At 43.7% G+C, this 21,567-nt stretch overlaps 1 protein-coding gene across 3 annotated transcripts; it reads left to right on the plus strand.

The window, feature by feature from the left end:
- The first annotated feature begins 1,840 nt into the window (after nt 1-1,840).
- On the plus strand, nt 1,841-20,928 carry prrc2a (proline-rich coiled-coil 2A). Of its 3 annotated transcripts, none has more exons than XM_085445330.1 (17): nt 1,841-1,966; nt 7,945-8,096; nt 9,386-9,563; nt 9,688-9,784; nt 9,909-9,990; nt 10,074-10,217; nt 10,471-10,712; nt 10,826-10,914; nt 11,114-11,265; nt 11,843-11,945; nt 12,065-12,254; nt 12,740-12,832; nt 13,078-13,627; nt 13,805-14,061; nt 14,234-14,540; nt 14,691-14,913; nt 15,109-20,928. In XM_085445330.1, the coding sequence occupies exons 2-17, from the start codon at nt 7,982-7,984 to the stop codon at nt 18,128-18,130; spliced, it is 5,844 nt and encodes a 1,947-aa protein (XP_085301456.1). In that variant the 5' UTR covers nt 1,841-1,966; nt 7,945-7,981; the 3' UTR covers nt 18,131-20,928. The 3 variants fall into 3 exon arrangements, with proteins under 3 accessions (XP_085301456.1, XP_085301455.1, XP_085301457.1); XM_085445329.1 differs by lacking the exon at nt 1,841-1,966 and adding an exon at nt 1,980-2,164; XM_085445331.1 differs by lacking the exons at nt 1,841-1,966; nt 12,740-12,832 and adding an exon at nt 1,980-2,164.
- Nucleotides 20,929-21,567: the final 639 nt, after the last annotated feature.

Here is a 21,567-nt window from a genome sequence, read left to right on the forward strand (position 1 = left end):
GTCCTTAGCCTCTCTGATCTTGTCCTTTAGTAACACCTGGATCTTCCTCACCTCCTCTTTGTTGCCCCCTCTGAAAGCCCTCTTCTTGTTGTTGAGGAGGGCTTTGATGTCCTTAGTCACCCACGGCTTGTTATTTGGGTAACAATGAACAGTCTGAGCTGGAACAATGGAGTCGGTGCAGAAAGTTATGTAGCCTGTGATACACTCAGTAAGCCCATTGATGTCCTCGGCGTGAGGCTCACAGAGTGTTTCCCAGTCGGTCACCTCGAAACAGCCCTGTAGTTCCGCTATTGCCTCCTCTGACCACCTCCTAACAGTCCTGGTGGTCACAGGTTCCCTCCTCACAATTGGCACATAGCGGGGGGTGAGGTGAATCAGGTTATGATCTGACCTACCAAGTGGGGGGAGGGAGGAGGAGCTGTATGCATCCTTGACGTTAGCATACAGTAAGTCTAAAGTTTTCTCTCCCCTGGTGGGACAGTCCACATATTGTTTGAATGTTGGTAGTGTATTGTCCAGTGATACATGGTTGAAGTCACCCGAGATCACAATAAAGGCACTCGGGTGCTGAGTCTGTAGCCGAGCTATGGCAGAGTGGATAGTGTCACATGCAGCTGTGGGGTTAGCAGAGGGGGGAACATAGACAGCCACCAAGATGACAATGATCAGCAGTTAGGCATATCAACAGGTTAACATATTTTGCATTTTAATAGAATGTAGTTTAAAAAAAATAGATTAATTATGAATCGCCTTTTGAAAGTCACAATTGAGTCATGAGGTAAAAAAATATGTTGCAAATGTCACGCCAACGTCAATTTTTCTGACATGTTTTTGTTTACGCTTGGAAAAAGTAAATTCAAATACACATATAGGTCTTTATTTCATACACTTATAGTCAATATTCATGCAAATTAGTGCATATATGGAAAATTAAATCATAACATTTTATAAAACTTACAAAAAAAAGACATCTCGGTGTAAGTAATCAGCTGTAGACTTTTACTGGCAATCTTTTTGTTTAAAAAAAATAAGTGGCTCCATAGGCATGACTGGAATTTCACACTGCAAATTATCTATCCATCTATAGTACAACCAAAAGTCTGGAGCCAGTCCTCATTTCTTCTCATTTCTTTATGTAGTCTTCAGGAATGGCTTTCCAGTCTTCTCAAAGGTCAGTGCCTGCCTTTTATTGTATTTTCTGTCAGGATGATCAATAACATTGAGGTCAATCCATGACTGATAAGTGCTTAACAAACAAACAAACAAACAAACAAACAAACAAACATTCCTCTGAAAATGGTCAGGTACAAAGACTGGACTGAAAATGAGTGAAAAAGCAGCCAATGGCCAAAGGAAAACTTTGAAAGATGTTCAGAAAGACTGGAGAAGTATAGTTCAAGACCACTTTAAAAAACAAGGACTGGCTCCTTCAAAGGTAATATAAAGAAACATGGCTCAAAGTCTTTGCACAGAGGTGGAAAAGTTTTAATTTTGTGTCTTTTAGCATTTTTATTTTCTATTATTATTATTATTTATTTATTTATGAAGTGATAAATACAGAAATCGTAACATATAAAAAATGTCAAATGTTTGTAATCAAATTTTTAGATTTCTGTTTATAAATGTATTACAATTAACATATATTAAAAAAGATAATGCACCATCTACATATTGAAAACGTGAAATTTCAGATTTCTATTGTAAAATTAATTGTTTAACTTTTCATGGATAAATTTGCTAGATATTTTTGGTATTAACTTTGCAATATTCACATTTCTTTCGGAGAGGCTTCACTTGCACTTTAAAAAACATAAGAGTGGCTTATTTATTTTACTGTAGAGGTCCCAAACGGCTCAGTAGCCGTTGACGGCTCTTTAGGCGACGGATCGAGTCCAGCATTAACCATTTTCTTTTACCCCCTTTTCATTTATTTTTGGGAGTTACAAAAAAAAGAAAAGGAGCACAAGTAAGCCGAATATCTTCTTTATCCATACGTTGCCGCTGGTATCAAAGTTAGAGCAAAGCCAGAGTGTGTTGGTTTGACTATGCGAGAGGATAACGTTGCTTAGCTAGCTGGGTCACTTGCTGGAAAGAGGCTATACGTGATAGCATAAGCTAACCTCACTCAGCGATACAACCTCGAGACAAGTCGGGACAAGACCAGGTCAGTGGTTGGGAAAATTGTGCATGTTTCCATGCGGACATTGGGCAGTTACATTGTACCGAAGAGACATTGTTACTCTTACCTCTGGGCAATGGCTCGGCGCATCTGTGAGGGTGTTTTTGGTTAAGGATCGAGGTTATTTTTATTTTTGTAAAGGCATAGCTAACGTTAGGTGGCTGTCTAGCTCATTAGCCTAGCTTGGCTAAGTGGTTGACTAGTATTCGCTAGCTTCTGAATTTAGCCACTTGTTTTTTTTAGTGTGTAAACACACATTTATTTACCTTTTAGTAAAGGTCTCTGGGACGTTTGTGTGCTGATGAAATATCTGTTTACTATTAGATGTTTTTTTTCGTGGCTAGTGCTAACGGATAAACGTTAGCGAGGCTTCAGCTTTAGCTCGGAGGGTGTCCGATTAAAAGATGCTCCCGTTGCTCAGTATTATTAGTATGATTTGTCAGTGGTTGTTTTTTCCAGCACAGTTAAGTTGTATAGTGTAGTGTATTTTAAGTAGTATGTACCTACACAAGCCAGCTCTCTAATGCTACCCAACCGGCCTGGGTTAGTATGCACAGGGCCCATCTACACCGCCATTTTGTTTTGTTCATCTAATAAAAATCTGTGTTTTTTTTTTCTGCGTTACCCCGGGCCTCCCACTAACTGTAAGTAAGCATAACAGTTTGGTAAGGACGAGCAGTCGTAATGTCACTGTGTGATTCAAAGCATGGAGCTGACAAGCGGTGAGCTAAGTGATAGCTGCGAGGTGTTGAAAATACATTATGAAACATCAACGCAGTCCCCCTCCCAACGAGATCACCGAGGGCCTCTGTTAGCATCGAGCTGGTTAGCACCACAGGAGGAAAAAAAAATAAGAAAAACATCACCGCTCCGGATGTTTCTGTTTTGCATATATATGTACAAGGCAATGATTCCTGGAGCTACTAGCTGATTTTTGCCCGTCGTAGTTGGTGTTGACGGTTAGCCTTTAGCTTCGCGGGGCCTCTTTGTGGTATACGTTGCTGCACTTAGGGCTCCAGTTAATCCAACATCTAACTGACCAGCCATCCCACGACCTAATTTTCTAATCTCATCTGGTTATTGAGGCTGCCGCAGCTTCGTAGTTACCGTGTGCAACCTTTTTTAAAAAGTAATGAAGGAAGGGTTATTTGTTTTTGTTTTTTTAAAAGTGATGTGTGTAAAAGCAAAAATCGTACATTTTGCTCCTTTGATGATCGTCAGTGCGCAGTAGAAGGCTGCATATTTGAGTCTTCAAGCATATCTTGGGAATGTGTTGCTGTTTGTGTTATGCAGCCATCTAATGAGACGTCTTCCCACCTTTCAGTTATTTAATGCTTGAGTCACTGTAGCACAGACCTATATCTCTATAATCGCTGTTTTCTAAACACAGACAATTTAGATTGGCTTTCTCACGTCAGTATTAATTTTTTTATTGAAGCCAAGTGAATGAAATGATATGACGATGTGACAAAGTCTTCACGATCTTAGAGACCCGTGTGTTCGCAGTCATTGTGCCTAATGGGAGTAGGAGGTGGTGGCAGCAGTTTAACCTGATGGATGCAGCCAAATCACTGTGAATTGGACAGATGTCAGTGCCCTGTCTTTTATTGATGTGCAGTAAAATGAGTTCAAGCTAAAGGCCTGGCAGTTGCCATGGAGCCGAACCCTCTGTCTCAAGGCATGAAGAATATCATTTATAATGTGTTTCCATAGAAACCATGGTTCTGCTTTTTCCCCACCTTTTTTTTGAAATAATGTTCATCTGATAAGCAGTGAACGTCTGCTAACTAGGGTTGAACAGTATAGCCCTAAAATGTCATGATATTTTAAGAAAATTAGCAGTTTGGCATTATCCATCCTTTTCCATTGAGTTGCTGTATTTGATGACACACTTCTCGATTTGATGTTTGAATCAATTGAAGCAAGATGACAGCAGCAGCATTGTGGTGCAATAGTAGTGACACAGCATAAGTCAAACGTAGCACAAAAATAGCCTAGGTTTTGTTTTTCCTGGAATGTTTAAGGAGTATAAAATAACTGGTTAACACTTTAGAACAACAGTAAATAAAGTAACTTAACCTTAAGTCTTCCGGAGATTCATGGTATTGTCGCATATTTCTTGGGGTGTTGTGCTTTGGGTTGTGCATTTTAACCACCTGCTCATAGCCCTGCTTCACCACCTTGTAACCACATCAGTAATTTCCATCCACCATTTGCTCTTCCTGTCACATGGAGTGCAGTTAGCAAATTGCTCAGTGGAGCCATTTGTTTACATTTGAGTCGCACATCACTAGCTCCTAGTATCTCCTCCTTTATTAGCTGGTTGTACTTGATCATCTGTTTTTGCTTCAAGCACTGTAACAAGTTTTTTTTTTTTCTACACTCAACAGGAACAGTTTTCTTGCATATTTTACAGAGCACTACTTTGGGAGGGGCTTCTTAGGTACTACGCAGCTCTTGCTATCAGACATGACAGGCTTGTCTTATTGTGTGCACTACAGATCATAAACGTATAATGTTGCTATATATGGTATGACATTTTTATAGCACATAAAAAATTATGCTGGTGTTATTGCTGTATTATAAATGGTGCAGTCATATGCTCCCATTAAACTGTATCCATATGGGCATATAGAGATCTGCTTATCTGAATTTATACAAATAGAAAATAGAACTGACATGTTGGCTCCAGGTTGCTGCTGATACAGTACCAAACCAGTACTAGTGTTCAGTTAATAAGCTGGAGTCTTTTCTCTCTTTATTTATGTGTGTATGTATGTATGTATGTATGTATATATATATATATATATATATATATATATATAAGGGGTGCAACGATATTCGTATCGATATTGAACCGTTCGATACAGTGCTTTCGGTTCGGTACGCATATGTATCGAACAATACAACATTTGTAATTTATTTTATCAATTTTCCTTCCGACGATGCTGTCTGTGTTGAGCGCTCAGTGAATCTGCGTTCGACTACTCCGCCTAGGCTGCACTGTCGAGCGCAGATCCACTGAGCGCTCAACACAGACAGCATAGTCAGAAGGAAGAGCGCAGGGCAAGCTAGCAAGACAGAAGTTAAGCTCTCCTTGCAACATTCAGATCTGGCGTTTGGAATTATTTTGGTTTTCATGTGACGTATGACCCTGAAGGTAAGCGAGTCATGGACTAAAGTAAAACAGTATGTTGGATGTGCCATGCAATGCTCAATTACATGGGTGGGAACTAGTGTGTTAGCGCAGTTAGCTCGTTAACGTGTTGGCTGTCTAGCCCCATGCACGGGGCGATTGGCGGTAGCTCGTTAACGGAGATTTGCCGTGTTGTGGCGTTAAGGGCATTTCAACGAGATCAACCTGAAAGCACTAGTGGGAACACAACGAATATTATATATATATATATATATATATATATATATATATATATATATATATATATATATATATATAATAAGGCAACAGTAGTCTACACATAAAGTTTTTTCTGACTTTTTGAACCAAATTGTTAAATAAATGCATCCAAAAGGTCTTTATTAAAAATCAGAAATGCACAGTTTATCTAATGTATTTGAATAGTGGATAGCTGGCTAGGGGATTGTACTCAGTTGTGGATATGGACAACTGCAGACACTGTCGATAAAGACAGTTTTAAGTCTTGATGAAAGGTGCTGGCTTAGTTAGTACGTTATAGTATCTCTTGAATTGTAGATGGGACCTCGTGGTGAGGGATGACAAATTAAGACAAATTAAATTAAGGAATGACCCTGGCTATGTGTTAGTCCTATGCAGAGCTTTGCAGACCAATGTCTGCATGTTGTGTCTATGTATTGTCAGAAGGGGGAAGAGCTAAAACTGTGTAGACCAAAAGGTATGTGTTTGCGCTGTTATTTGTCCTTTAGTTTTAACCATTGCCACAGAGAACAAACTCATGTTTCTTTGTAGTGATGTGAAGCCAGGTGTTAAAAGTAATGAACACTGCAGCTCTGTGCTTCTCATGCTTATTTTCTTTATTAATATTATTTTTTTAACACTTCTTTCTCTCCGTGGTGAACTGCATTATCACCTCCTTTAATGTTCGACCCAACTTTTTAATCAGTCAGCATCCTATGCATGCATATCATCACTGCTACATGCTTTTTTATTAATTAATTAATTTTTTGGCTGTGGGGGACTGCATACAAGCACATTCAAGCACATCTTTGTAGGTTGACTAGCCAAATGCCTACCAAAATAAACATGAACATGCTACCATGAATTCTACTTTATTCTTTACTGCTTACTGCTCTTTGCACGCTAGTCTCTCCTTTCTAGCTAAGTACTTAACGTTTTGACACACATATTGGAGTAGAGTTGACTAGAAACCTGAAATTCAAATAATATTAACCAAGTTGTCAAGAATGCATTATGTTATCATAAAAATTGCAAGTGCTTCGAAGCAAAGGGCAGTGAAGGCATTCCTGTCGCCTGACGTTTCCAGTCACGTGGCCACAATTCTTGGTTAAATTCAAAACTGTTGCAAACATACAAAGAAAAATTGTTGGCGTCACAGCTGTGAAACGCCTCTAAACCACTGTTGCTTTATTGTTAGCCTCTTCCATGTTGTGTTAAGCTCTCCTGCTAGAAAAGTGGAATTGAACTGAATATATTTGTCTCATAGGTCACTCAGAGGTCACCAATATATTAGTCCAGCTTTTTGAGTCAGGATTGGACCATTATCTGATCCAAAAACTGTGTTGATTCTTGTCTTTATATGTTGTTGATTCACCAAATCCAAGTTAGATGACATTCAGCAATATGTGACAGAAAACTTATGGTCTTACCTATACACATGCTCAAAAGCTTTCAGTTAATTTTTATGTTACGAAGCTGGTTTCCTCGACTGTTGTCCACATTGTCATAGGGAAGTTGTTTAACTTCATAAGCCCCCTGTCTACAGACAGGTCAGTCAAAGTCACACCAGTCTTTACTAAGTTGCTAAGTGTTGAATGAATACCTCAAAATATAAAAACAAGTGTTTTTAAATCAGATGTATCGGTCGTAAATGTAGCAGATGTTAAAATATATCAACTTGCAATCCTTTGTTTAAATTACTGATGGACAGGCTGAAAAATTGTGGGCTAATATTGATGTTTACAATAACACTTCAGCTAATAATGAGACAAGAGTTCTTGTGTTTTAATGTTTTTAAATGTATTTTTTGTATTTCCCACCTGTGTCAGAGAAACAAAGACTGTCTTCCTTTAGCCAGTGCAAAAGGAATGTAAAAAGTTAAATATGAGCCACTCATGTAGGTACATGGCATCTCATTAATTTGTTTAAAAATCAGTAAGTCTGGTATCAGATGATGCTGATATTTGCCAAATATTTTGTTGACATCTTTTTTGTCATTTGAATTGACAAAAAATTTAAAATGGAGGAATATTGCTTCAGACATAGAAGTAAAATTAAACCAGAAAAGCCCCAGAAAATGCTGTAAATTGCCAATTATTCTGATTCGTAGAAAAATTAAAAAAATAAACTAATCTGAGTGTATTATCCCTACGTGCTGTGTCATTGTGTTTCAGAATATCCTGTTTCATAGAGCTATCTTAAAAGAAAGGTTTGCTACACCTATTAATCTGAAAGCAATTATACCTAATGTCAGCTGGAAGAAACATAACTGTATCATATCTGTAATCCCTTGTTAAATATAGTTAAAATTCAGCACTTTCATTCTCTTTCTGTGTATTCTTGTTATCCTTGTCTCTTCTTTCTTCTACAGTCTCAGGGCTCACCATACTCAATGAGCGGACAGCGCAATGTCAGATCGCTCTGGGCAAACTGCAAAGGGGAAGGAAGGCAAAACCAAGTATGCGTCTCTCAACCTGTTTGATACATACAAAGGAAAGAGCCTTGAAACACAAAAGCCTGTTGGTGAGTATCTTCAGAACACACAAGCTTTCACAGCATACATCCAGAGGGGGTGTATTATGAATCAGATTCAGCATAGCCAGGCTTTCTTTGAATTAGCTGGTTTGGTAAAACCTGAAAGTCAGAGCTTATGGCTATCACAACATATCATAATATGTAGATGATAACATTGTTATTATCTACATCCTCAACATACATCACTTTCTAAGCAGTTGTAACAGATTTCAAAGGGCTCTAATTAAATTCTGCCAGGTGGTGTGGTTTAGTAAAAACCTGTGCTGTCACTGATCATTTGAACCTTAAACAAACATATCTCAGTCAGATCTGCTCATTAGTGTGATTACAATTTTCTCGTTGTACTGTGTTTGCACCAACTAATGCAACTTTGAAGTGTTAGCTTAGGGTCTCCTTAATGGCGCTGCTTTTTAATACACAAAGTTTATCTATCTATCTCTCTATCTCTCTATCTCTCTATCTCTCTATCTCTATCTCTATCTCTCTCTCTCTCTCTCTCTCTCTCTCTCTCTCTCTCTGTTTTTTGATGAAACTGTGTTATACTGTTTGTTATTGACTAGTGTTTGCACTGACGTGTTAAAGAAATAACAAAGGGAAAAGGGGGTCCTGGAGGGTGAATGGCTCTCGAGGCTCGATGTATTAGCTGAGCTCCAGAGACACTGAGGCTGACCAGAGACAGAGGCTTACTTGTGGATGCTGTTTGACTTCTATGCTGAGACCCCAGTTTATGTTTTATTCAGAGGCTGCCCTCTAGATTCAAGCAGCTGTCCCCTTTCCCCGACTACAGACTTGCCCCCTCTTACATAGTGAAGGCCTGAAGCTGCTGTGGTTGCTCTGAGCCTTAGGAAAACAAATGAGGGATTGATATTCAAAACGGCTTCGCTTTTAGGCTTTTCCATGGTTCTGTAAGCATCAATGTGCTAATGCTTCTCTATAAAATTGTAATTGAAGTGGGTTTGCTGAATGTTTTTAATAACGTCAAGAGAGTTTTTTTGTTTGTTTGTTTAAAAAAATAAATAAATCCACATTCATTAGAATCACCAGACTAAAACCACCACGTTTTTAGCCTTCTCAGTGATTCAGCACCCTAATTTTACATCCAGAAAGTAATCAGAACGCCATCCCTGTTTTCAGGCTCCCTCTGGATTTCACCAGTGTAGGGTTTCAGTGGTCCATCTGTGCTAGCGACTTCCTGCTGTTACAACCAAATTTCCCCTTGTGGGACAATTAAAGAATTATTGCTATTCTATTCTATTCTATTCTTGTTTCCATATCAGTTCCCCCACGCCATGGCCTGCAGTCTCTTGGTAAAGTTGCCTCTGCGCGGCGTATGCCACCCCCTGCCAACCTGCCCAGTCTGAAGGCAGAGAACAAAGGCAACGATCCTAACGTCTCGCTCGTTCCCAAAGACGGCACAGGATGGGCAAGCAAACAGGAAGCAGCAGACCCAAAGAGGTAAGAAAGCTGTAATCAAACACCTTTAAGTTATTGGGTGTTAATGTAACAAGTAGTTTTATTCTTGTGTGATTGCTTGTTGCATTCGGTCTGAAGACTTGTATGTCTGCTTTTTCCCTCTCAGTACCGATGCATTGTCAGCACCGCAGCCGGAGTCGCAGCAGCCTGTGGCTTCACAGACACCTGCACCGACCCGCCCGAGAACCCCGCAAGCTTCAGAGGTACACGTTATCTCCATAACATTAAAACAGAATATACCCTGAGTAATGGTTGCCGAAAGACATCTAGCACTACTAGCTGGCGTGTATCATATGGTATTTGACTTTGTGTGTGCACCGTGTTCAGGCTCTGGCCCCAGCTTCAACCCAGGCCGTAGGGGCAAGGTCCTGGGCACAGGCCAGTGGAACACATGGAACACAAGGGGATGGTGAGTCCTTCTTTTGCTGCATGTCCTTCAATGGGTTTGTTTGTTTGCAACTCAGCCCCTCTTTTCATCATATGTTTTTGCAGGTGGAAAGGGATCAAACCTACCGTCGCCATTCTCTCGCGAGGAATTTCCCACCCTGCAGGCGGCTGGCGACCAGGACAAAGCTGGCAAAGAACAGGGCACTGCAGATCAGTGGTATGGGCCCGGACCAAGCCTCCGCCCCCAGAGTGAGTAATGCAAGCTTTGTCTCTAATAATTTGTCATCCACTTATTTGTCTATGGTAGTTTGGAGAGAAACACCTCGGGCAGGATTTTCATTTGTATTTATTTATTTTTTAACTTTACTAATTGACAGTATTGATATTCATTGCTTTTCACATTCATAATCATAAAAAATGACTTTCCATTCTTGTTCTGATTACATAAAAGTCCATAAATCATACTAACCACTCCATCCTCTCCTGTCTTCACTGTCCTCAGACGTTACAAGTTGGCGGGATGGTGGGGGCCGAGCCCTGGCACCCACCCTGCCTGGGGAGGGGGTAACCGAGGGTGGCACTGGTGGAGCTCTGGTGATGGATGGGGCAGCAGGGGTCCCCCCTCCAAACTCACAGAACCACGGGCCACCTAGGAACCCTCCTGCAAGCAGCCCCGCCCTGCCCTTGCCCCAGCCTCCTGTGGGGCCTGGGTTCCCCCAATATCGAGGGATCATACCCCCCTTCGTAAGTGTTAGTTTTCTTTTATTAGCATTTATCTTTATCTTCTCGCCCAAATAAATAAACAAACAAAAACAAAAGAAATGGGTGTCTGAACTGGATCTGTTATTACTCCCTAGATGTATCCTCCCTATCTGCCCTTCCCGGGCCCCTATGGGCCTCAAGGGCCCTACAGGTACCCACCACCTGGTGAAGGGACAGCTCCAAGGTATGTTCACTGAGATGCTACTTCATCTACTTTTAATTTCACTGTGGAGGGAAAATGTTCTTCAGTGCAGTCAAATGGCCTATAGTTTAACTCCTAAGTAATCAAGAGCTGCTTTTTTTGGGCCATGCTTTTTTTTTTTTTTTTTTTTTTTTTTTTTCCCATCATATCCCTTAAAAAAGAACCTCCCCCATTATTTCAGGTTCTCTCGTGGGCCGGTTGGTCCTGAGAGCAGGTCACAGGGCGGTCCACGCGATGTGGGTGGAGAGGTGGTAAAGCGACCCTCCATTTTAAAACAAGACGATTTGAAGGAGCTAGATGAGCTGGACCACGATGGAGACGAAGGCTGGGCAGGTAAAAAAAAAAAAATCAATAAATAAAATAAAATTCCATTCACAAAGGTGAAACATCATAAAACTGGTTCTAAGTTTGTAAGCCACCTCCAAATATACACTAAAACAGTGTTTTTGTTAAATGAAGTTATTTTCTTTTTGAAGTTGTTCCTATCTATAATAAAAACAGAATGTTTTCTGTTTGGAGGAGGGCTCTAAAGCATGCAGAAACAGAAATTTTAACAAATGGCTTTAAAACAATAATAATTGGTTACTTTTAATGTTGTTACAGACCTAGAACAAGAATCATAACCTTCTGTGTTTTAAGTAAAGACTTGTTTTTGTGTGTCTTGCTTATGCAAGTTAATTTAGTTCAGCTGTGCAGAGCGTGTTCTGCCGAGCCTTCCTTTTTCTGCTTTCAAGGATTGCTGTTGTTGGTGCATATCAAATTTCATGCTGATCCGTCCAGCATGGTTTAAGTTGCTGGAGGGAGGGAGAAGGATTAGTGATGGTTGCTGAATAATGTTACACTGTGGATGTTTGGCACAAACATGGTTCTGATGGCTTCCATTTTGTTTTTTGTTGTTTTGCTGAAACAGGAGCTCATGAGGAGATAGATTACTCCGCCAAGCTGAAATTCAGCGATGATGAAGGAGAGGAAGAGGGAGAAGAGGATAGAAACGAGAGCAAGATTGATCCGCGGTGAGTGACCAAGTACATTTAATGTGTGATAAATTACAGTACTCTTTGGGGGGGTGTTGTTGTTGTTGTTGTTTTTCTAGATATTATTCACTTACATTTTTTGTCCTTCTTGTCCTCAGTGATCAGCAGAGGTCTCAGGATGCCCCCAATGCAACCTCTCACTCTCGAGCCTCAGACAGCGGTGGAGAGACCCGCAGGACCCCTCCCTCTAATGTTGACAATGGCCCCCAACCCCCCTCCAGCAAGCCAGGATGGGCCGAGGAGGGAGGTAGTGGTTGGGTGAGCCAGGGAGCGCCATCCGCCTATCAGGTACTGTGTTGAACAGCAGTAACAACAAGACATTTTTCACTGCAGGAACCTGTGGGCTCTTTTAGGAACCATCCCTTTAGGACCTCTTAAAGGGGTGTTTTCAGACCAAAAAAAACTTACCTATAACTACTATGCAGGTGAGGAAGAGAAGCAACGTAGAATTGTCCTCTTGAATCCCTCGATATTTTTTTTGGGTTTTTTTGGAACAGGAAGATTTGTGGTGAATCCTACACCGCAATGGGAACAGGCTTAAACGGGCTGATTTGGGGTTGTAAATGTGTGCTCTGAGTTCCTGCAGTGGATAAGGCCCTATGGTTTTACCTTACATTGAGGCCTTGTGAAGTTTTCAAATTGAAAACAGGTTACAGAGTTAATTCTGTTAAGGCAAGACTTTTTTAGTGGGCAGGCATGTGTGAGTGTCTGTATTTTGCATCAGTGTAGATCATTGTGGTGGACCTTAGCTAACTGTGTCTGCCTGTATACAGGGGCGCAGGCCTGGATTGGGTGGTCCCCAGGAGCAGCCCTCCCCCCCACCTGGGCCGCTCCTCGGACCAGGGCCCTACTCCTTTTACCGACAGGTAGACATCAGGACAGGGCCTCATAGAATAATCATTTCTGTCATTGCCTCATCCACCACCTACGGGTCTTATAGCCAAGTCATTTTTAGTTTTAAGTTCCCTTTTCCCCCCCCTTCACTTTGGTTTTTGTTACAGTGGAGATTATCATTCATACATACATTTCTACTTTTTAAAAGATTACAGTAATTTCACTTGGAAGGTTAAAAACTTCATGATAAAACATTCAGTGTTTTCTAACTCCTCAGGATCGGCCCCACAATCAGGGAGCCTCTCTTGGCCAGGGGAAACCTGCCCCTGCCCAGCATCAACCAGCAGCAGGAGCCCCTAACCCTCTTACACAGCCTGGTCTGCTGGTTCATGCAGCCCAGGGGGATGATGAGGACGAGACGTGGCGTCAGCGCAGGAAGCAGTCATCCTCTGAGATTTCTGCTGCTGTTGAGCGAGCTCGTCGCAGGCGTGAAGAGGAAGAACGCAGGATGGAGGAGGAGAGACGTGCAGCCTGTGCGGAAAAGCTGAAGAGGCTGGATGAAAAGCAGCAGCAGCAGAGCAGCAACACAAGTGCTGCTGGTGGTGGTGGCGGCAGCAAAACCCCTAGCCTTGATGGAAATTCAACAGCTGCTATGGCAGGCAGCCCAAGTCCATCAGTTTCAGCTTCCTCCCCTAATATCAGCCAGCCTCCTTCCCCCTGCGTGGACTCTGAGGAGCCTCCAGTGCTAGCTGTCCCGTCAGGAACAGGTCCAGCTGGTAATGACCGCCAGCGACCCAGCAGCAACAGCAGTTATGACTCTGGTGCAGGTGAGTTTCTCAGATGCAAATGGCCTGAAACACAGACCTATCCTGACAAAAATCATCAAGAAGCATTCAAGTAAATAACATTTCTATTCTTTATTTAATATAGCATTTTAAGTAAATACACCACATAATAATCATGATGACTACAGATTTAACCCTGCAACTTTGTTCTTGATTTAGATACCCAACAGTGTCCCCAGTTGGCTGCACCACAGCCGCAGCAGCCCACACTGGATGTACCTTTACTAGGAGAGAGTAAGGAAGAAGCTGTGAGCACTCCTCACATCCGTACAGGAAGTGGAGGCGAAAGAGGAATCGACCAAGTAAAGGTCGAAAATATCGGAGGGGGATCCGGTCGTCAAGCTGGTGGCCCTCCTGGCCAGGGCTACTCAAAGTATCAGAAGTCTCTTCCACCTCGATTTCAGAGGCAGCAGCAGGTTTGTTTTTGTTTTTTTTTTCCAAACGTAAGAGAGAAATTCAGTTAAAAGTTGTTGTTGCATTCTGATTGAGCAGGGCCACTGTGATTTTCTCTTTTTACTTTTTTTTCCTCAAAGGGAAGTGCTTTTAAACAACCTGAGTGATTGCATTTTTCCATTCACTTCTCTGTAGGAGCAACTCCTAAAGCAACAGCAGCAGTGGCAACAGCAACAGCAGCAACAACACAGCCAGGCATCACAAAGTCAGCTGTCCCCACAGACCCAGGCTCCACAAGGTCCTTCACCAGGTTCAACTCCCCAGCCTGTACCTGGACCTAAACAGGGCGGACCCTTGTATCAGCCTGGCGGTATGGTTCGACCTCCACCCTTACCATTGAATTTTGACCCTCGGTGGATGATGATGCCCTACATGGACCCTCGTATGATACAGAGTCGCCCTTCACCCATGGAATACTATCAGGCCGGCATGCATCCTTCTGGTAAGTGGATGCATAAACACAAGTAATAAAATTAAATCAGGAAATATTGCAGTATTACAGGCCATGCTTAAAATGTTCAGTGGTATTGTGTTACTGTGAAGTCACAATGTTGGCTGTTGACTTAGATATTTTTCTTAAAATTTTACTCAGGGCTTATTGGGCGTGAGCGGTCTGATTCTGGGGGGTCTGGTTCAGACCCCTTTGACAGACAGCAACAGCATCCAGGGCATCCTCACCGTGGGACTCCCCCTATGGATCCTAAGCTGGCCTGGGGGCCTGAGGTGTTCCCTGGAGGAGGGGAAAACCGTGGGCTAACTTCTCCCCTGAGACAGAAGCAGGCATCGGAGGATGATGATGTGGCCAAAGGGCCCAGGTATGGATACTCGTTTTGTTTTGTTTGAGTGAGATCGAAGATAAAACCTCCTTCTTTACTGTTAGATTGTTGCTATATAGAGCAATTATAAAAGTGTCCATGTAAGTTTGTATTGTTTTTTTTTTTTAATCATCTGTGTTTTCATTTATTGAGTGAATAAGTTGCTATTTTGTATTCTGTCTTTCTTTATCATAGGAGCGACACTCCTCCACACCGCATGCGAGAGGGTGGATTGGGACCCATTCAGCAGCCCAGCTCTGCATCTGGGACATCCAATCAAACCCCACCCCCTGTTGGCAACCAGGGAGGCAGCCATCACCCTCATCACTACATCGGCGGACAGAGCAACTACAGCAACTTCCCCGATCAGGGCGCAAGGATGCCTCCTCACCAGCATCAGAGGGCGGGTGAAAGGGGAAGCCAGCCACATGGGTTCCCCCACCAGGATGAAGGGCCTGCCCGAGGAGCTCAGCAGGGCCAGATATGGGGAGCCCCACATCCTCACTATGATCGTAGCGGGCGCCCAGATCATCCTCCTGTTGAAAGCAACTCTCACCTCCACCACCCTCACAGCCACCACCCTCAACAGCCTCACTTCCCTCTCCATCCCCATAAGCCAGAGAACAGAGGTGGTGAGGCCCCAGCTAAGAAGACTGACTCTTCTCCTCCTCTTCACCAACCTTCCCTCTCATCCTCCTGCTCCTCTTCCTCCTCTTCCTCCTCCGCCAGGGAGGATGGGAATGTCAAAGTGGCACCGCACCATCACCCATCACAGAGAGAGAGCGAAACCAGTGTCGGGCACAGTCACGCTGAAAGAGGCAGCAGTGGTAACGCTGGAGGTGGTGGCCATGTGAAACAAGAGAAGACAGGTCCGGCATATACTTCCCATTCAGCCAACACTTCTAGCCCACCTCTGGCTCAACTTGGCAGCCACAGTCAGCCCCCACAGCAGCAGCATCCTCATCCTAAATCAAACCAAAGAGGAGGGCGGGAGCATAAGACAGAGACACACTGGGGTCCACGGCCTGGCAGCAATACTACTGGGGGTTCCTCTCACGGAAGGAGGGGCAACAATGCAGGAGGTGGGAACAACTCCCGTGGAGGAGAGGACTCTTCCAACACTCCATTGGACCACAAACCCTCCAACCAATCAGGAGGGAGCAATGCCAACAGGAGGGCTGGGCCCATTAAGAAGCCAGTGCTGAAAGAAATCAAGAGAGAGGCAATGGATGCAGATGGAGGAGAAAAACAAGGCACAGGATTTGGAAAAGATAAAGAGCAAGATGGTGGACAGCCTGTCTCTATGAAGCAGGATGCCTCCTCCAACTCTCAGAACACATCAGTTTCATCTAAGGACGAGCCACCCCAGACAGCCAAACCCAGAAATGGTGGAAAAGAGCGATCCTCAGCTGGAGGAGGGTCAGGTAGAGGTCAAAAAGATGTAGACACTACTTCATCAGGTTTTTCAGGGTCCTCCTCCAGGAGAGACAGAGACCGTTCCTTTGAAAAGGGAGGCAACATCTCTCACCACCATGGAGTCCCCCAGAAAGGCGGCAGAGCCAGCAGAGGAAGAGGGGGAGAATTCTATGGGCGAGGCCGTGGGTACCGGGGCACCTACATGGCTAGTGCTGGACCCACAGGTGGAAGCCGGGGCAGAATGGGTGGCAGGAGTGGAAGAGACTACCGCTCAACAGCCGGTGGTGGCCATCATCAGGAATCCAAGGGTGAAGGAGCCAGTGGAAGGCATGGTCAAGATCGGTCCCAGCATAACCCAGCCAGGGCCAGAAACCGCAGTGAAACCCGCAGTGAGGGCTCAGAGTATGAAGAAATCCCCAAGAGGAGGAGGGAGAGAGGCTCTGAGACGGGCAGCGAGAGTGGAGCAAGCGATGTCGGCCACTCGGACAAAGAAGACAGCCAGAAATCGAACACCAAGAATGGCTCTGATAACACCACTAGCAGTGTAAACATTTCATCTGCTCCACCCAGAGGCTCCCAGGCCCGTGTCTTCACCCCTAGGGGTGTGCCCTCTAGAAGGGGCAGGGGTGGCGGAGGTGGAGGAGGAAACATCTACAGGAGTAGTGGCAATATGGGAGCAACAGCTGGGGGACACCGTGTTGGGCCCAGCTCAGGCTCGCATGGTGGGTCCTCCAAGTCTTCAGCTTCAGCCCGGAAACAGCAAGGTCCGCCACAGAGCTCTGGGCATAAAGACTTAGGCCGAGGAGGAAATGCTGGTGAGAAGAAGGACAAGGTGGCTGATGGAAGTCAAACTCAAAGTCAGGGGACCAACCCCCCTCAGCCGTCTCTGCCTGCTACAACAACCTCTGCTACTCTGGTTTCCACTGAAAATGGTGGAGTTGCGACCCAGCAAACTTCTGCAAAACCTGTGTCAAACTCTGGAGGGCCAAATGCTCTTCCTCTTCCTTCTAATCGTGGCTTTGAGCGACCACCTAGGCGCCGTCGTCATGGGCGATCCCAGCACCAGCAGGACAAGCCGCCCCGCTTCCGGAAACTGAAGGAGCGGGAGAATGCTGCTCGTATCAACGGCAGTGTGGGGGTCATTGGTGGAGAAAGGCCCTCATCTCCTTCCATGAATTCTGTGCAAGATGGTAACGGAGCCCCAGTCTCTGCTCCCATGACAGGAAATGCTCAGAATGCTACCCACAACGCCACATTAACGGCCAACAGTAACAACAGTGGCGGGCATCTCAGTAATGCGAACAGCCACCACCATCACCACTACAACCAGGGCAGTGTGGGTCCCACGCACCCACAGCACCCCCACGGTGCCAAGTCGCCTGACTTCACCAACCAGAACTCAGACCAAGCCAATGAGGAGTGGGAGACAGCTTCTGAGAGCAGCGACTTCACAGAGTTCAGAGACAGAGAGGGGGGAGGGGGAGGAGGAGGAGGGAAGTCGTATGCTTCTCATCACCACCACCACATGGGAAGAGGCGGAGGAGGAGGAGGAGGCGGCAGCATCGTGGAGCGTGAGATGACGGGTAAAGAACCCTCTGCTAACAAACGAAGCTTCTCGAGTCAGCGTCCTGGGATGGAGCGGCAGAACCGGAGGGTCAACACCGGAGGACCTGGAGGTGGTGGAGGGGGGGGAAGAGGCCCCCGTGGCCCACCTGGCGGCGGCCCTGGTGGACCTGGCAGCGGAGGCGGCAACCGGGGAGAGAAGCGTGGCAACTGGCCCTCACCGAAAAATAGGAAGTGACGGAATATGCGACATTTCAGTTAAACCCCACCCACATTAACCCCCACCCTGTTACGCCTTTAATCCCTTTTGATCGTAATTTCACAGCTTATCTGTTGGCATTAGTGCTTTGTACAGTAAATGGAGATGGTATTCACCCCTCCTTCCCCACCCAGTCACCTCTTTCACCTTTGCATCATCCTCGTATCTGCCATCCGTTCTTGTAAATTTCTCAGTCTGTTCCATCTTGCTCTCTGTTCATTTGTGCCCCACCCTCTCTTTTTTTTTTCTTTCTTTTTTTCTTTTTTTTTAACTCTTCCTCACCCCGGTTGGATTTGACAAGCATGTGATTGTTCAATTGGTGGGCGGGGGGGTTACACCTCATTTTGACAGAAGACAGTCACACTGAGCTCCACACACACTCACACATACAAGCACAAATGTGACATCTTTAAAACCCCCACAAAGAGCATGTGAGGTCACTTGAGCCCAGAAGGAAAATGTGGGATTAAATTGGCATGAATATTTGGATCGGCCAAACTTTTATATTTATGTGTCTGTGTATATTTCTGTCACACTCTGGCCTCGTGTGGTTTTCTGTATTGCAGTTGTGCATCACTTCCTTCACAAGTGAAAGGGGTGCAGCTACATCTTTTAATAAGAACAATGTACCATAAGACGTTTTGTTTCTGTCTTTTGTTTGGCCTCGTGTCAGCTCTGATTTTTCAGCCTCGTGAGGAATTTTAGGGGTGTGTGTGTGTGTGCGCGCGCGCGTGTGTGTTTTCTCTCTTCAACAAAGCAAGTCATTAAACTAAATTTTTACTAAAAATGTCCAAATTCCTCCTCTGACTGACTTTTTGGTCCGATTACTGTGATGAGACCTGTTAAAGTACTACTGCTCAGTGATTGGTCTTTATATCAATGTTTCTGCTGCTTGTTCAGGTCGATGGTTTGAATTTTGTTTTTATTTTTTGAATGATCTGCTCTGACATTTCATTATAATTATAATTGTTATTTTCTTTTTTCTTTAAAGAGGAGGTTTTTGGCCTCGTCGTAGCATCTTCACCTGCAGAATTTCTGCACACTGCAAAAATCTAAAGTTTCCCCCCACAGACAGTAGTTTGAAGCTCCCTTTCTTTGAGTTCCGTTTGCCCTCCTGAAGACTGTATCGATGGCGTGATGGCTTTATTTTAATATCTATTATTTTCTCGGGGTGACTTCCATTTTAATGGAAATGTGTTTTTCCCTCCTTTCAAGTTGGGGGGAATGAATTAAATGAAAATGTAGGTCATGATAGAATAAAGCAGATGTTTGACTTTTCCTGAAATTGTTTATGCTTCGATAGATGATCGAGTATGTTCTAATAAGCACTCCTTGTAGTATAACAAACATCCACTTTTGCTGGTTCTTTTCCTCTTCTTTTGTGTTAATGACTTGGGCAAGTTACACATGATAAAGCAGGACGGGGTACTCTGTCTGGGCCCAGAGTACACAGCTAAGGCCAAGTGTTGTACACCCCTCTGCTTGTCGTAGCAGAGGCTCCTCGCACCAAGAAGGACTCCTTGTCTGAGGTATGAAGTATTTTTCACAGGCGTGTTTACTCGGGAAGGCTGTTTTCGTTTGGACGGCAGCAAGCGGGAGCTCAAATTAAAATTCAGGACTTAAAGCCGAACCGGGGGGTGACCGAGCGTCGCCTTCTGCAGTTTGCTGCATGGTTTTCAAGATTTTACTTGCAACAATTAATGCTGACCTGAAGTGAGGAAATGTGGGATCGATGTAAGATTACACACTCAAACACAAGTTTAAGAGAGACAGAAAGACTGGAGACAACAGCAAAGGTGAACTAACATGTTTTCACATCTTCATCAATTCTGTCACTGCTGTAAGTTGGGGTTCGTTTGTTTACTGACAACAGTGTGAAGGTTGTCTCTGGGATGTTGTGAGTAGGGCATTTGATGATTTGTGTATGTGTGCGTGTACGTGAGCGTGTATGTACGTGTGCTTGGTTGTTTTGTTTTTGGTTTTGTTTTTTTCTGGTGTCTGTGTAATAACGAGGGGGGGGGGGGTTAAGGGTGGGGGACCAGAGGGTTATAACATGAATGGCGAGCACTTTTCTGCCTTGTTTGCCCGCGAGTGATTTAACCAATTATTATTATTAAGACAATTCTACTGTTTCTTAAATACATCCACATATATATACATTCAGCTGTGTGTATATGTTCATCCAGATTAAGAATCTGCAGTGGGAAACGTCACCAGTTGGTTTTCTTTTGTGTAATTTAAGCATACGTTCATCAGCAGGCAAGCGAAGTTGGACATATTTTATTTTTCCACTATGACTTCTGAGCATGAACACACGTGGGTGCAGCTTGCCTTGCCTGTTACTGGTTTCTTCATTGATAGCTATACTCTTTAACACTGGCTCAAAGAGTCCTTCATCCCTCCTTAACTCTTAATGTTGATGTGCGCATTATTGTATGTACCCATGTTAAAAACAAAAGTGTATTCCAGATAAAAGAGAGAAAAAATTACTCAAGATTGTATTATGTTTCCAGCATTACTGAGGTACCTGGAGTGGGTCAGACTTTTTTTTTTTTTTTTTTTTAGCATTTATGGTTTTATTAATGGAACCGTAATATACACACATGTATGTATATTGGTATGTATCTAAGTTTTTGTCTACCCCAACTTACATTCCCACAAACAAATGTTGCCATTTTTAGTTCAAGGGAGCAATGTACAAGCAGAGAAGTGTCTTATTATAATAAAGTTATACAGAGAAGGCAAAGTTAAATAAACTACTTTTGATTTAATGGAAACATTTAAGTTGTGCGTCTGTTTCTTTGATGATAAAATTGTTCTCTGCCTGCTTGTGTGGTAGAAGAAAGATTGTATTGATGGTGGTGGTGCTTGTGTGTGACATGTATGTGTTGTTACAGTGTTAGATGTTCATGTTGAGTTTCTGATCGTGAGGTCTGCGTATGTGAAAGCAATCCCTGAGAGAAAACCTCAGGCTCCACCACAGGAGTACACAGAGCTGCTTTCAATTACACAAGATGTGCCACGGAGCGTCTCAGAAGCATGTCCTCCACATCGCTAAAAGCGGCGTTGGGTCCATTTTTAGCTCATCCGGCCGCAGTTCGCAGGAGTCTCTGCTCCTCCTGGAGGATTTTAGTGAAATGAGAATATTTTGTCCTGAACTTTCGTTTATCTTTTAGTGGACGGAGCAAAAGCGACCGATTTGTTTCCGCAGTCAGACTATTCTAAATACGTGTCCAATTGTTTTTTTGTTTTGATTTATTTATTTATTTATTTATTTATTTTTTGGGGGGGGGGGGGGGTTCTATTCATGGTATAGTCATGGTTCTGTATGATGTCAGAGAGAGCCTCAGCTTTCCACAGCTCTGGCTCAGAGTACAAAAGTCACACCTTCATGCTGTTTAAAATTTCTGCTTATG

This window comes from Copadichromis virginalis, linkage group LG22 (genome assembly GCF_057382275.1).
Source record: "Copadichromis virginalis isolate Kocher_CV1m ecotype Utaka linkage group LG22, C_Virginalis_male_GT1.1, whole genome shotgun sequence".
Classification (NCBI taxonomy): Eukaryota; Metazoa; Chordata; class Actinopteri; order Cichliformes; family Cichlidae; genus Copadichromis; species Copadichromis virginalis.